This window comes from Amblyomma americanum, chromosome 11 (assembly GCF_052857255.1).
Source record: "Amblyomma americanum isolate KBUSLIRL-KWMA chromosome 11, ASM5285725v1, whole genome shotgun sequence".
Classification (NCBI taxonomy): domain Eukaryota; kingdom Metazoa; phylum Arthropoda; class Arachnida; order Ixodida; family Ixodidae; genus Amblyomma; species Amblyomma americanum.
Window position 1 is genome coordinate 31,196,965 of NC_135507.1, and position 16,193 is coordinate 31,213,157.

Consider the following 16,193-nt stretch of genomic DNA (forward strand, 5'->3'; position numbering starts at 1 on the left):
GCCGGATTCATAATGCAGAAGCGCCGCACTCGCCTTAACCCTTCATCAATGGACAACTTGTTGTTTTTGCACAATAACTTGGAATAACAATTCTGTGCGCGCGCCACATGTGTACATATTCACGATCTTGTCATATGGAATGCAAGAGTTTAACATTATAAGGTCGTTTAAATAAACTTATTTTCCTGATATTGTTTCTTTTTGTATCGGCGTCGCTTCATTGCAGGTCAGGCCGGGCCCGGGCCGGGCCTTAACCCGGCCTAAGGCCGAGCCGGGCCGGGACGGGCAAACTCAGGCTTCTTTAGCGTCTGGCCGGACCGGGCCGCCTGTGGTAGTGTAGGGCCCGGTCCGGGCGCGGGCTCAGAATTGCGGCCCGTGCGCAGCTCTAGACGGAACACCGGAGCGCCGGGATGACAACGCGTGGCGCTGCGGGTGACGAAGAGGCTGATAACGAGAGTGCCGAGCCGTTCCCATTCTGCAGTATTAGGGGGGCTCAGCGGACTGTCACGGCCCAGCAAAATTTATTTTTCTGTCTGCCCTCTCTCTTTTTTTAGCGCAGCTTTGCTCCCGCAGGCAACTGGTGAAGAATAGGATAGTTGTTTTTTTTTGCTTGTTTGGCAGTTATTTTTGCGAGCAGCCTCAGCCGCGCTGCATTTGGCAACTGCTTGAACAGCTCTGCATTCAGGAGCTGCCATGGCCTCCCAAGGGAGCAGATTTGGGTATAATTGAAAATATATGGGGCTAATGAAAAAGCGACTAGCTAAAAGGCAGCTGCACGAGCCATCGCCAGATATCCTTTGGGCGGCGGTTCAAGAGGAATGAAGCAGGCTCCAGGCTCTTCCCAACCTTGCAAGCAGCCTGTCTGACGCCTTCCCTGAGCGCCTTCAAAGCGTTGTGAGGGTCGGCGGGGCCTACGCACGCCATTAGTGCAACGACGTGTTTGCTCTCGCATCACGACAGCGAGCTGGCTATCCTCCTTACTTTTTTTCCGGAATTGGTGGGATAGTGCCCCTGTTCATATTGTTACTACACTTTCCGAACAGAGCGACTTGTGTGAATTAGTTGCATCAGGAATATAAATTCTATTTGTTTATCGAGCTTGTGTAATACTGGCTAAAAGCAGCGCTATCATCTATTGTTCCCGCGAGTTCCTTTTGACAAACCATCATGGATATAAAAAAACAGTAATGAAAAAAGAGCCATCTTTGCTCATGATAACCGACCCAAAATAAATGCCGCATGCACAGTCACGTAGGGTCGGCACTTCGACGCCCGGACAATGGCAGACTTCATAAAGCTTACTTCCTGCCGTCCCCCCACCCCTATGCTGCAAATATGGAAACGGCCCGATAGGCAGGTCGGCAAACCGCAGCGCCGCGTGGTGAGATATACAAATTCTGATCGCCAGTGATATGTGCTAATATTTTTTACTCGCGATTGTACACGCACACTGTCCGCTTGTGACGACTTCACGGTTAGCTTTCGTGTCGTTACTGGGAGCCTCAAGTGCGCAAGTAAATTGCTGAAAGCGAACAGCATACCAGGAAAATGACCAGCCAATAACGTAGGGTTAAGTTCTACGTATATATCGAGTTTAGGCGGCCATAAACTTACTGCCAAAAGCAACGTACATGACATAGTCTTACTAGATAACGCGGTTACTAGAGCGAGTCGTGTTCACTATCATCTCACAAAAAGTACGAACAGCACTTGTATTGCCTTCTAAGGACCCTGATGTGCCACTCGCGAAGAAAAGAAGCAAAAAAAGGTTTCCCAGGATAACATTTTTTAACGTGACTGCACTAGTGTTGTCGTCACACCAAAGTTCTGTCGATGTCAGGTGGTAAGAAGTTCTCTGACTGGTCCAGAGAGGTTACGCTACTTTGTGACGTCATCTGAACCTGCGAAACGGGTTATGGTCAACCTAGTTTCTAGACCGCCATATAGGTAAAAAATAATAATAATAATCCAAAAAAATGTAATATATGCAAATGTCGGCATCGTCATAGCATAGATGATGACTGCTCCTGCTGTTAGCAGTACGAATTTGGCGGTTGATGGACCGACAATTATGGAGTTATGAAGTAAAGTTCACTACACTAAGCTGCCCCTCAAAACTGCCAGGTTTGCAAATCCGCGCAGAGGGCCCGTATGCTTAGATAGGAGAGTCTGAGGCCATATATACGAAGCATAAAATTTTGCCAACTGTTTCAGCTCGGCGAAAACTGTCGCCTTGCTGCTACCTGTCTCTTTCTTATGCCTAAAGGGCTTCGGTAAATTATAAGACCTACATACTTAGCGACAACCACAGCTACCACACGGTTAGGTACCTGGTGATGGTGTCATTACCTCTCCTTATTTCATTTCTTATTTCCTTTACCCTCCCCCTCCTTTATGGAGTGATTGGATTCATTCGGGCTCGACCGATGAACAACGGGCCCTAGTGGAGCAAGACAGCCTTTTCACGGGGCCTAAATGCTCGTGTTAAATAAATTTTTCACCTTCCTCCTTCTGGTCACGCGATCACACACGAATGGAGAGGTAATTGTGAATCCGTGACCGTCACAAAACCGTCAACATCCGGTCGTGTGACGGGCAACGTCAAGGTCACGTGGCCGGGCATTGAATGTTACGCTGTGGCTGTGAACCGCCGAGGAGGGCAACGCATTACAGCTTTTGCTGTAAATTCATTGAATTTTTACGTGCCAGGGCTACACTTGGACTGCGAGACAGGTCGTAATAGAGGGCAAGAACAGCACACTGAGGGCACGGCTGCAGAACAGCACAGTGACAGCGTTGAATTTTGACAAAACAGCACACTGAGTAAACAGCACGGCAACAGAAAAACAGCACTGTATTACGGCAAAACAGCACAGCGGAGCGTGTATTGCAGCGAAAAAAAGGAGACAAGTAATTCTGGTGAGTGCGACGTAGTGCACAGTCATGCACACGCGCTTAGCCGGTCGGGCACCACCCCCTTTGCGTTGTGTATACAGGGTGTACGTTTCACCAGCTGACAATGCTATGCCAAAAAAAGCGCTCTTTTAACTCAGAAATACTATTTCTAAAAATCGTGTGAAGAACTAGGTGAAGCACCCTGCATAGTGAAAGCACGCGGCGAATGAGCAAGACCGATACGAATAAAGCAAAATTTACATAGCACTGTTCCACCAGTACACACACGACCTTGTGGGCAGCCATCCACTCTTGCTCTCAAGAGCACGAATTGGATTTCGATACGCTCGCCAACTAGCTATATTATTATATTCCCGGGAATCTTCAATGTCCAGGCATCACGAATCGCCCAGACGGACAGGTATAACTTCCAGGTAGGCGCAGACAGTTCGCAGCGTCTAGTTGTGCAAAAAAATTAGCCGGCGATTACGCTTGTCGGTAATGCGGTTTTTGGTCGGAGATGCCGCGGTACTCGAACCGTACAGGCGACCGCATACGGAACACGCAGTGTCGAACGGAGGCGACTCTGGGTTTCGAGTTGTGCAGCGAGCACAGCGTTCCGCCGCCGATGGGCCTCGCCTATATGCTATCGCATTGTCGCAGGTAATGACAGTTAAGTGTATCTTCAACTTTTTCTTTTTCTGCTACACCGTTTTAATACACACTCGAACACTCATCCCGCAACACTACGCTGTCCTGTCCTGTACTGCTGTGTAGCTGCGCTGTATTTTTATGTTATGTTTTTTCGGTGTGCTGTTTTGATGTGTTATTTTTCCCCTGTGCTGTCTGGCCACTTCCTGTTTTGCAATGTTCCCAAGGTACAGTTTTTGGCAATAATACGCAGCCCGAGGGGTTTTCTGCCAAGCCGTCTAATGGGGCTCTTAAGCACATTTGACAGTTCTAAGCTTGGGGTGGTTGAGGACTTAAGTTACTCTCGCTTTCATGCGATTAGTGTCCCCGAGTATGCAAGAGGAGCCACGCTGCAGGGCTCAGAAGCAGACCCCTAGGGCTGCATACTTTTGACAAAGACTGTACATGTGCACCTCTGGCCACGGCCAGCACTGACCCCATGACCTTGAGCCCAAGTGCAGAGTACATATAAGCGTTCATAAACATGGCTTCGGCCAGGCATTGAACGAAAAAATTCGCAGGTACACCTAGTTCCATTGTGTGTTGGCAATTCGGTAGCATTGCCGACTGTTGATGCATTTACTGTGATAACGTCATTTCCGGTCTGGCGACATCACTTCCCCCAGTCAGTGGGAATATTCTGGTCTGGTGATTGCACTTCCCTCCAGCAAATGGGAATGCTTCGGTTGGGTGACGTCACTTCACTCTAGCCAATGGGCGAATTTTATGACCACAATACATCATGGCTCCGTGCGGCTTCTTATGTTATGACATTAAAACACACACTAGCTGAACTGAGCAGTGAGGCGACAAACCACGCAGCAAGTCAAAGGAGATAGGTTCTTCGCATGTTCTGCCCCCTTGATATACGAAGCCCATTTTCATAAAAGTGTGAGCGGTCACCTCTCACGACGACCCTGATGACGCAAGAGGCGTTGTTCCCAGAGCCGTCGGTCGCCACGTACGTGACCAGTGTCTCGCCAACCGGAAACAGGCCTTGGCTGTGACTCTGCCACAGCGTCACATCTGCCCCAGAGTTGTCCGAGAACGCTGGCTCTTCCCAGGAGACGTACGCGGACAGTTGGTCGTCGGCGAACGCTTCGGGTGGGTCGGCACAGCTTTCCACAAATGGCGGTTCCAAGTCTGCGAGGACAAAGAAAAGAACAAGTTCCAGCAACTGAGTTCAATTAATACACCTTTATTGTATAGATAACCGACGTTAAAGCAGTAGGCTAAGCAGAAAAAAAAGAAAGACATTCTAGTTTATACGGTGTTGGTGTCTGGAAATAAACCTAAATGTCATTATACCTTCGCTATAGGTTTAATGCTGCACAGTTTTGTGCACAGAGTAGGGAGCGTCTCCTGTGAGGAGACCCGTCCAATATGCAAGTGAGCACCTCTCAACTACACCGTATACAATGAGCGATTAGTACAAAAGTATGATCGAAGACAACAGTTCCTGTTGTTTCCAAGAACGTTTCCCCTGCAACACTAATTGGAAGTAGCTTTTGCCAACACAACCCTGCAATCCCAGTCATACACAATGCCACGCAGCAGCAGTGGGAGCCCAGTGATCAGCGTTCGCTGGTGGAACGGGCCGAAGCCGGCGCAGCCACCGCAGGAGTCCTGGACCAGGGACTCCAGCCATATGAAGACTCCGAAGACGCTATCGGCCAGTGCAAAAACGTTTTGTCTCTCTCTCCAAGTAGCTTTTGAAGCTTGATGAAGAAGCAATAGCAGAAGCATAACAGGCATTTGATGCACACAAAAGAAAATGAATTTAACCGTCCCTGCTATCCAACTTGTCCCCATGTCGACTTTCTGCCCTAATTCACTCAACTGTGTCTTATGACAACTTTAGAGGCTTCACCAATGCAGCTTCAACGGTTCGTCAGTTAAACAGACCTCAGTTTCTTAGACATTACTCGTAGTGCTCCAACTCGCCTGCGACCGTGACGGTGAAGTTGCAGTAAGCCACGTTTCCAGCCGAGTCTTCAGCCCAGTAGGACACCTGGTGTTCCCCAATGGGGAAAAGGTGTGGCGGCATCACGGCCGGAGCGACGTTCATGAACAGCGCCGCTCCGTCCCTGTCCACGGCCTCGAGCATCTCCCAGTCCACGATGGCTTCGCCGTAGCCCGGCTCCGAGCCGACCTCGATGTCTCCGGGACAGTTCATGATGGTGGGAGGCACGGCGTCTGGTGAAAGGAAACCGATCTTGGGGAGTCACACAGAAATATATTGTTGTTGAGTCCTTCCGTGTTTTCAACGCGTCTTGCGAAAATGTTATACTAAAGCAGCCTGAACGCGACCTCTCCAATGGCTGCGAACTTCCTCCTCGTATCTGGAATGCAGTAGTTCATTTGTGACACTAGTAGTATTGAAGGGTACGTTTAACAGAGTATGTTGAAGGCTTCGAGTCCAAGAGCTGTGGCCGCAAACACAAGAACTTGAAATAAAATCTCGTTTTAGTACCTTTGACAATTCCAATCAACCGGTGGTTCTACCTACATCTTAGTGCTTTCCGCTTTTTCTTTTCCACTTATATTCTATTGAAGTACCGCACGGATCCCTACGAAAAGTGGCTGTTACGTCGAGGCTTCATTTCTACATAGCCTGCCGTGTTGCAGGAACCTCCCCGCGAAAGACGACTTCAGGTCTGTAGGGACGCGTTTTATTTAGTGTGCGAGCTTACAGCTGCTCTCAAAATTGTTTAACAGAATATCAGTAGAAAAATTCAAACAAAACTTCAATAATCTTTCAACAATATTTTAGTTCTCAATAATCAACAAAATATCTATGCTAAAACAACAAAATTTCAACACAAAAGAGCTCAATGAAATTTCAACAGTAACTTAGTGGCCAATGTACAGAAGATCTCAATGCACCATCACTGTTGCAGCAACAGAAAAATAACGCAATTTCAAAGCATTTTGTCGACATTGAACAAAGTCCTTTCAATTGGTTTTCAACAAAAATTTTTGTAAGGGGCTGTCCTAACGAATTGGACACGAAAGAAAAGAAACATGCACTACAGAATGCAAAACGGAGCGCTTAAGAGCCCACACTATGTCGTCTCTGCCCAACCGGCACGGGCGCTCACCAACGCAGGCAGCGGAGTTGTCGGGCTCACTCCAGGTTCCCGTGCTGAGGCAATGGCGTGTCTCGGGTCCAGACACGCGGAACCCGTCGGCGCAGTGCAGGGTGCAAGTCTCGCCGAACGATGATTTCGTTTCGCCGCAGTGGGACGGGCTGAAAGCACCGTGGTCGGGGGCGGCCAACGCCGGACAGGTGACGGCTGGGCGTGAAATCACGATGACGTCAGTTATTGTTTCAAATAATAACGCTGACGTCATTATTATGTAAGTGGGCACGGCACATAAATACTGAGTGATTGATATCATTGTTAACGCTCCTATGTTCATTAAATGTAGACGTCTTGTTAATCTAAAATTGCAGCTGATGTGCCTAGTGGTTTGAGCATCCGCCTCGCATGCGGGACGAGAGGGGTTCGATCCCCAGTGCCGCTGGATACCCACCAGAGATACAATGGGTGCAAGCTCTCCCCTGGCCTGGTGCTCGGCTTATCTGGGGTGAAATGATTGGGAAATGGGTATGTAACCTCGCCTTCTGTAGACGAAAATACCTTGTGACATGACGCTCTTTAGTCGAAGCTGTCCCTGCCCCATAAAAAATCATCACCATCATCATCAGCTTCTGATTCTAGCGAAAATAAGAATGCGGAGTGAAGCCATTGCACCATCAATAGACTCAGTACTAAAGCGCAAAATTTTTTGTTCGTTCTGCGCCCTGGCTTATGTAGGAGCGCTGCAGAGGCATCAAGACCATGGGGCGTTGCAAATATCTCACAGCCTTCCAAGAGCTAAGTTCAACATGTTTATAACTGCTTCTAGGTTTTAGCTTGCTTGCAGACCCGATCGCGCTTGACTATGTTCTTAATCAATTTATCAAAGAGAAACGCGACCTATATATGCGAGATATTCAGAGGAAAAAGCTCTCCCTCTCGTATATGGTCTTCGCGCTTGAAAAGTATACAATCTTTGCGCTTGAAAAATTGACGCACCGCCGTGGCTCAGTGGTTAGGGCGCTCGGCTACTGGTCCGGAATTCCCGGGTTCGAACCCGACCGCGGCGGCTGCGTTTCGATGAAGGCGAAACACTAAGGCGCTAGTGTGCTGCGCGATGTCAGTGCACGTTAAAGATCCCCAGGTGGTCAAAATTTTTTCCGAGGCCTCCACTACGGCACCTCTTTCTTCTTTCACTCCCTCCTTTATCCCTTCCCTTACGGCGCGGTTCAGGTGTCCGCCGATAAGTGAGACAGATACTGCGCCGTTTACTTTCCCCCAAAACCAATTATCGTCATCATCATCATCATTATTATTATTATTATTATTATTATTATTATTATTATTATTATTATTATTATTATTATTATTGAAAATTTGAGCTGTAAATACAAGCACATGGCCGGGGAACGACAGGCAGGCACTGCGTTCTGTCCATTTCGTCCGTCTATCGTCTCGCAGTTCTGTGCTCGCGTCTAAAACAGGACACTCTTTGCTTTCGCAGTTCCCGGGAAACACGAACAGCGCACAGGCTCGCGTGTGGTCTTACGTCGGCAGAGGGCGGGCAGTCCGTCCCAGAGGGCGATGGAGAGGCAGGTCCTTCTGCGGGAGCCGATGAGCGCGTATCCCCGCTGGCACTCGAACTCGCACGTCGTCTCGAAGTCGAACGAGTCGCCGGAGCAGCTCATGGCTCCCCGCAGTGGGGCCTCCAGGGGAGAACACCGCTTCTCTGTGAACAGAACAGAACAGAATGCTCCGCACACGTAAGCCAATTGGGTCACATTATCCCACGCTCCCTATTTGTTAGACAGCTTTCCTGTTGAAGCATAAGCCTCGTTACGCTCATAAAACTTGATACGAAACTAAGAGGAAAAAGCGGCCCTTAAACTAGAAACTATGTGTTCCCTTTTATACTGTACAGGGCTGTAGTGTGCAGCCGCGCTCGGGTGACTGTTATAAGAAGAAATACTTATCGGTTGAGGATTCCAAATGGTCTTGAGCAAAACTCACTCTCGCAGACCGGGTCGCTGCCCGACCAGGTGCCGTCGTGCTGGCAGACGCGGATGCTGTTGCCGATCAGGCGGTACCCCGGGTTGCAGCGGAATCCGCACGCGGCGTTGAAGACCACCTCGCAGTCGGCGTTCACCATGTAGCCGTTGGCCGGAGGGCTGAGTGCGTCGCACTGGACCACTGCACGGGCGCCCTTGGTTCGTCAGTGGACTGCCTCGTGAGAAATGGATGCGATAAAAGGGCTAGGAGCCACATTATAAAGACGATTCTTTCCCCGATTCTTTCTTATTCCTTTCCGCCATTTGTCATATTTGCTTTCGGTAGCGAAATCGTCGAGTGACACATCTCGCTGGCTATCGGCCCGAACGAAATCCTGGCTACACGCGACATGAATAGCCACGAAAGTAGAAGATTGGACGACTGTTGCAAAAGCTTAGCTGTTGAGTACCGTACGCGACATACGGAAGTCGTGGGTTCGGATCTCACTATAGCGCCATGCGGTCCTTTGTACCCTACGTTCTTTTTCAATTAATTTTCGGCCATAAAACGTCTACGTTCCGAATTTCCTTTAATCAACGCCACAAATTAAAAAAAATATCTTCTATGATTCCTTTGGTTTCGATGGCTGTTGGCTTTCCTATTTGTACGTTCTTCCTATAGCTCCCTATACATATGCAGTTCGTTCAACTATCCTCTCTAAGCTGGGAGCGCCAGGCAGAGGAAACATTCGTTCTCCGTAGATTTTGCAAAAATGAAGAAACAAAGCAAAGTTTGCACGCACTGTTTTTCTGAATAATGATAACGTGACGATAACAAAAGCTGGAACAGCTTACTGACGGGAGCTCTGAATGAAAACAGTTCATTAGGGCTCAAGTGAGTCCACATAAAAAGTGAACAGATTCTGCAAGCGTTGAAAGCTACCGCATCCCCATCTGTAGTGCAAACCTTACACCGTGCTCCAAACATAGCGGCGATGTTCCGAATGCAGCGCAAAACTCCGCAAAAAGCCGTACCTTTGCAAGTGCCGCCCTCGGCGCTGTAGCCCCTCTTGCAGTGGCACTGGGCTACACTGGTGCTGCCCGGGGCAGAGTTCTGGTGTGCGTGAGGGCAGGGAACACAGATGCTTGCGTCTCCGCTGGCTTCAACCGGCTGGTACGTGCCCCGGGGACATGCTGCTCGAGAGCAGACACGTGAAGAGTGAAGCATTTTAAGTTGACCAACGGCAGGCAGAAGTGACTAGTAACTGACAGTAACAGGCAGGGCACACAATTTGACGTGCGCGAGGTTCTGCGGAATTCAGAGAGCCGTGCGGACGTCAGAGGCGGATCATGTCCTGGATGACCTGTGTGGCGCGCTGGAGTAACAGTAGTGAGCCGGATATTTATGAATCCAGACCCCATCCTTGTCGTGCTTTCTAGAGCTGCCCGTGAGCTCACAACTTACTGGATGAGTTAGTTTTAGGTTTAGCGGCATAGTAAACACAATCAATGAGGGTTTTGGTCTGGGCTAGTTGGTTGGGGTAGTTGGTTGGAGAGAAGACACGCAAGACAGGACGGGCGCTGTCCTGTCTTGCCTGTCTTCGTACGTGAGTGCGTGTTCCATAGCCCAGTGTTAATCTGTTGACGAAAAACAAGGTACCTTACCCCGGATACCTTGGGTATTGCAGTTATTAAACGAAAGAAACACGAAACGGAGATGTTACTGCCGGTCATACCTCGGCATCATGGGATGTGCCTCACTCACACTCACATCTACTGACACTCACTGATATCCACCTGCACTCACATCTACTCGCTCACAAGCATGACCACTCACATATCCTAAAGTCCACTCACACTCGTACTTATGTCCCCTCACTCTCACAGATGAATTATACGAACTGAGTGCACTCATGAGTAATTGCACCGACCAGTGCTGCCTTTACATCGTTATTGGCAATGATTATTGAGAACAAGAGAGGGAGAGAGAAAGAAACATATTATTGCGTTCGGTGCCGTTTTAGGGAGTCTGGTGTCTGCCTTGACGAACATAGCGCCCCCACAGTAATGGCTTCCCTTTCTCTCCCCCAGTGGGCTTCTCTGACGTCCCCTTGAAAGCTGCAGGTCTGAACGTACGAATCAGTAAACGTAGATCCACTATTTCCACAACAGGCCCTCGAAAGAAGACCGGCCGGGGAGCTCACGGCAGGCATGCAGGTATCACCCGGAAACATTCAAAACTCCATCGCGGTGTCGCTTACGGTGGCAGTCGCCCCTGAGCCCCGAGCCGTAGTATCCCCGCGGACAGAGGCAGGCGTACTGTCCCGACGAGATGCCGCACGTACAGAGCGGTTCCTGGTGACAGCAGCGTTCGCCTTCCGGGCACAGGCCGCCGCATTCGGTCGCGTTCACCATCTGGTGCGGGCCCACGTGCATGTCTGCGGTTCGTGCAAAAAAGGAGATGTGGGGGATGTTTCCGCGCATGAAAAATTGCTGTATCGGAGTGTAGAAACCACCGCGTACGGTTGATGAAGAGTGGCTTCCAGTTACCCAGAAACAGATGCCACGATAATGTCAGCTAGCGATACCTACCGCAAACATTTACAGTACTTGCCACAGGTTTCTAGGCCAATTCACGTCGAGCACTGTGCGTTACCTAGAGTGTAAAAGTGGCGATGCTGATTCGTGTCGCCGTGCGGGGGCCCAAGGGCCCACTTAAGTTCTGGTTCTTAGTCACTTGCTAACGGGACAGTGTTAAGACGATGATAATATCTGTACCTCAAACTAAGACTCTCTACTGTTCGTGCGAGAGCATGGTCTACACGGTCAAACAATTAATTTTTACTGGCTGCTTTTCTGAGGGAGAGGCATTTTTGCGCCTGGCGTTGTATAAGAACCTTAGCCTGTCCTCCGGCTTGCAGTACAACCACAAGGCGTAAAAGAGGCAATAAAAAATAATAAAAATTATTTACTACACTAACAGCTACTTTTCCCGCGGGTAGTAAAATGTACAATTGTGTAAGCCGCAAACTCGCAGCTTCTTCCGAAAGAGTGCTGCACATTATCGAAGGAAACAACTAAAAAAAAACAGCAGTTGTTTACACTGCGCCACGGTGCGCGGCGTCCTGTACGCATTTGTCTACTGGCCAACTGCAACAGTAAACGAAATCAGGTTTTTAACGTTTGCTGTATTAGTCCACTGGTGAGCTACATTAGTAAATGAACTATCGCATTTTTAATATTTTACTGCAATAGACAAGTTTGATATCAAAATTCCAGTGCTTTTCATTTTTTTCTAGTGATTACCTTCTTGTTTATGTAACAAGAAAAGTTTTAGATACGGACTACATTTTTGTCGTGGAGAAATTTCTGTAGGCCGGTCGTGAATGTTGGCGCAGCTTCACTGCAGACTTAACTTGCATCCGACTATCGGCAGCGATTTCGTAGTTTCAGTTAAATTTAGCATCCTTCCTGTCGCAATTAAGCTAGTTTTTCGTGATGTACAGAGAACGCAATATGTTACAAAACAGGGAGCTGGGTAAAGAAATTGCACGAACCTTCGTGGAGAGCCCTCCGGGCAAGCGCCTCGAACTGCTCGAAGCTGTCCAGTATGTAGCAGTGCTCGTGGTACGGAGCGGAAGCCACGTCCTGGAGCTCGCGGACGTTTCCGTTTCGGATTCCGAACGTGTAGATAGTGACGTCACTGTCACGAAGCCTCTTCGCGCACGGCCGCGGGTCGCCTCCGTTCGAATAACCGTCCGTCACCAGAAACACAGCCTTGGCAGCATCTTTGCGGGCGAAGTCCAGAATGTCCTTGAATAGAGAGGGGATAGACAGAGTATAATTTTGTCCACTTTCATGCCTGGCTTTCCCGGACCTCAACAACTATGCCACCATCCCTCGGCCGCTAGTAGAGACACTGCGTAACTCAGTGCGGATAACTTAAACATTTAATTTTAAGAAAATGAGGGAGTGCAGAGATATTCTACACGAACATGGTAATTATCATGGCCGACTCTTCCTCCGCGCTACAAAATGTGACCTATAAAATGATTCCAGCGCTCGCAGCAACTATTTTTGGCAGTCACAGAAAATCAATGATATATAACGAACATTCGAAATACGAGCGGGGATTTTGAGGGCAGCGCCACGCGGCACGTGGTGGCAGCCGTGCAAACTAGAAGGTCTTGTCCAAATTTCCTGGGTTTGGAACAAGTACAATCCTAAACAGCCCGCAGGGAATCTCAATATCGTCACGATATACTAAACAACTGAATTGCGTATGATTCAAGAATATCTAGCTGGTGCTATGGGAACGATGATCTGTAGTTGTGAAATCCCAGCACTAAGCAGACTGTGGATGAAAAAATGAATGACACTGATAAGGATCTGTCTACTTCGTCTCACTGCCTGGTATGAAGACTTAACTGTAAAGACTCTTGTAGGAAGACTTACCACGGATACAACGGATCTAAGGGACGCAAGTTCTAGTGGACTGAAGTCAGTGCTAGGGGACTAAATTCCTGTTATGATTCTGCTTTATACACAGAAAAAAAGCCACTGTTCTTTAAGATAAATAGGTTCGCTTAAAGATGATATCTTCTTTCATGAACAATAGCAATAGGGGAAGCCCCAATGGCGACGCTTCACGGCATAACTTGCAGTCCTAGTCACGTTCAAACCGCCCACCTTCACTGCCACTAATGCACGAATGGGTTAAGATGCTGATTACAGGTTTATAGAGTGAAGAAACCAAGACGTTATTTTTGCAGGACGTTAAATATTGGCTATGTTCTGTTAAACTCATTCTTTAACGAATCGACTTTATGTTGCCACTGCAAAGGAACCATTGTTTAACGCATCGACTTTGTTGCCACTGCAAAGGAACCATTCTTTAACGCATCAACCTTATGTTGCCACTGCAAAGAAACCATTCTTTAACGCATCGACTTTATGTTGCCACTGCAAAGAAACCATTCTTTAACCGCATCGACTTGATGTCGCCACTGCAAAGGAACCATTCTTTAACGAATCCACTTTATATTGCCACTGAAAAGGAACCATTCTTTAACGCATCGAGTTTTTGCTGTCACTGCAAAGGAACAGCACCTGAAGCCGAAGAGAATTCCTGGTTCAACTTAGGAACAAAGTGCATTAACTTGCGAAACTTACACGCGCCTAGGAAGCACTCACCATGGCCTCCTGCATGGCGCCGAGGGTGAACGTCCCGCCGCCCGAGTACTTCACGGCCGCCAGCTGCCTGTTGTGCAGAGCACATTTGTGGTTCCCTGTCGACGGCCTCGTGATGTGGTCCACCTCGCGGACGACCTTCTGCTTGGAGCTGAACGTCACCAGAGCCACGCGGGCCCTGTCGTAAGAGACCGTGAAATCGGCCAGAAGCTTCCTGACAAACCGCAGCTCGTTCACGAAGTTGTCGGCGCCCACGGAGGACGAACTGTCCACGAGAAAAACCAGCTCTACCCTCGGAGCACTTCGCAGCTTTGCGACGTGCCGCTTGAGGACGGCTCCCAGCGAGTCCAGGCGCTCTCTCTGCGGCGTCGACTCCGGGAACCGGCGGGGGACCCGGCGCGCTTGCACGCGAAGAGCACACAACAGGGACGCCGAGTATAGGGACGCCAGCAGGAGAACTAAGGTCCGAAACTGTCTGGGCGGATTCATTGTCTCACGGCCTGTCATATGCGCTCAGGCATGGCGTGCAACACTCAAGTCCGATAAAGATTTTATAAAGACCAGTCTGATTGCACAGATCTACAGGGGTTCTTAGTTTGTCTTTCAGAGTCACAGCCAAGAGATCCTCGCTAACAAGCCGTACTAAATATCTGAAATCCCCAATTACTCACTCATACACTGTCAGGTAAGCCGCAATCTCGAGTCCCGATCGCCCGCATTGGCAATGATGAGTCGGCAACCACCGGAGGCTCCAAGCTGATGCATGCGATGAGGTGCGTCACAGGAACTTGTGCTTCTTTGAAAACGCTGTAGTTCTGTGGTGCGATATTCTGCCGCTGCGAAGCTTAGTCGTCGAAAAACGTTGACGGGAAATGTGCACCAATGATGTAAAAAAGTTTACTTTTCTCATCGCACAAGACACACGAGAAACAATGTTCAGAGCGCTTCCATTCATCACTTAACCGTACGGTTGAGTTTCGGTAACCTCCAAAACTAACACTCTAATAGTGTTTTAGCAGAGGTCCGCGTGAAAGAATGGCTGAAGTGATGTTCCTGTTGAAAGTAAAGTTCTCAGCTTAATTGCACCGCACACAAAACTGAAACTATTGACTTAGATCACAGACACGTCATGGGTTATGTACTTCGCGACATTATGACTCACCGGCTACAGCCGAGTATGCCAACTCGGGCATGAGACATCCATGAAGACTCTAAGCAGGGACAGGTGTCCGTTGACAATATCAAACTTCCTGCTTGCGGTAGTGGCCGCGTAGTTTCCGTTTGCCCGTCACAACAGACACGCACATCTACCAATCCCTAAAGGCTCTCGTCAAAGGACACTCACGCCAGGCGGACAACTGCGCAGCACGGATCTTCAGCTCACCCCCACCGCCTCGAAGAGATCGGGCGGTTCGTGCGGGATGTAGAGCGAGCGTTGTTCCAACGAAGATCTCGAAGTCTTTCCGGTCGTGGAGTTTAGGCGCGAGGGAAGCAGCAGCCTCGTCGCATTTTCCTTGTTTATATAAACGAACGCCTGGTCACCGCGGCGCCGGTCGACGCCGCCGCCGCCGCCGCGTCCGCCGACGCCGAGTCATCCTTGGCGTCCTCTCTTCCGGCCGCCGCCGCCGCCGGCGCCGACAGCAGTAGCGCACGAGACGGCCGTCAGTAGACCGACGGCGCCGATACCCGACGCGAAGGAACGGGAGACGTCGGGGCGGCTTCGCGCTTGGAGTCCTTTATGCGTTGTTGTTCTTCGTGGCGTGTGTTTACGTTGTGATGCTATATTGCTCGCCGCTGCCACCACACCACCGTGCCGGGTTTTCTTTATGCCACGGGGTCTGCTGCTGCTGCTGCGGTTCCCAGCTCGTGGACTGGATGCCGCCGGGGCGACAAGTGGATGGTCTCCGAGCCGAGTGGGGAAAGGGGGCGGGAGTTTGTTTTTTAACGCCGACTCGTCTTCGCAAGCGGGCCACTGGGCGAAGAGGGGGCGTCCACGTGCTGTTTTTCCCGCCCGAGAGGTCTGGGGCAATTTTTTTTTTCGTTCAGCTTTTACAACCTGACCTACTGCTAAAAATATTGCGCGGAAGACGGGTAAACGAAGTATTCGTTTTATGCTTCGAGTAGTTGGAAAGAGCAGTTCGAAGCGGAGGAGAGCACGGATGGTTGAAAAAGTTTCCCATCAAGTGCCGACAGTGTCATCGCTTTTGCATGAAAAAAATATAAAGATTAGTGTTTTTACGGCGCGAAGCTGTTTTAGAGCTGCTAAGCCGAATGAACGACAGTTGTCAGTTGTACGTCGCTCCTCAAAGCGACGCAGAGAAAAACATTAACAGAAAACATTTTCATC

At 49.4% G+C, this 16,193-nt stretch overlaps 1 protein-coding gene across 2 annotated transcripts in view; it reads right to left on the reverse strand.

The window, feature by feature from the left end:
* LOC144111071 (sushi, von Willebrand factor type A, EGF and pentraxin domain-containing protein 1-like) overlaps positions 1 to 15,442 on the reverse strand; it is a 54,787-nt gene extending 39,345 nt beyond the window's left edge. For both annotated transcript variants that reach the window (XM_077644205.1, XM_077644204.1), the window contains exons 1-9: positions 13,850 to 15,442; positions 12,214 to 12,469; positions 10,918 to 11,094; positions 9,692 to 9,850; positions 8,679 to 8,858; positions 8,218 to 8,397; positions 6,687 to 6,881; positions 5,530 to 5,781; positions 4,489 to 4,728 (exon numbers count right to left, since the gene is read on the reverse strand). In XM_077644205.1, coding sequence (XP_077500331.1) covers positions 4,489 to 4,728; positions 5,530 to 5,781; positions 6,687 to 6,881; positions 8,218 to 8,397; positions 8,679 to 8,858; positions 9,692 to 9,850; positions 10,918 to 11,094; positions 12,214 to 12,469; positions 13,850 to 14,353 — 2,143 coding nt within the window. In that variant the 5' untranslated portion in view covers positions 14,354 to 15,442. The remainder of the gene's footprint in view (positions 1 to 4,488; positions 4,729 to 5,529; positions 5,782 to 6,686; positions 6,882 to 8,217; positions 8,398 to 8,678; positions 8,859 to 9,691; positions 9,851 to 10,917; positions 11,095 to 12,213; positions 12,470 to 13,849) is intronic.
* Between the last annotated feature and the right edge of the window lie 751 nt (positions 15,443 to 16,193).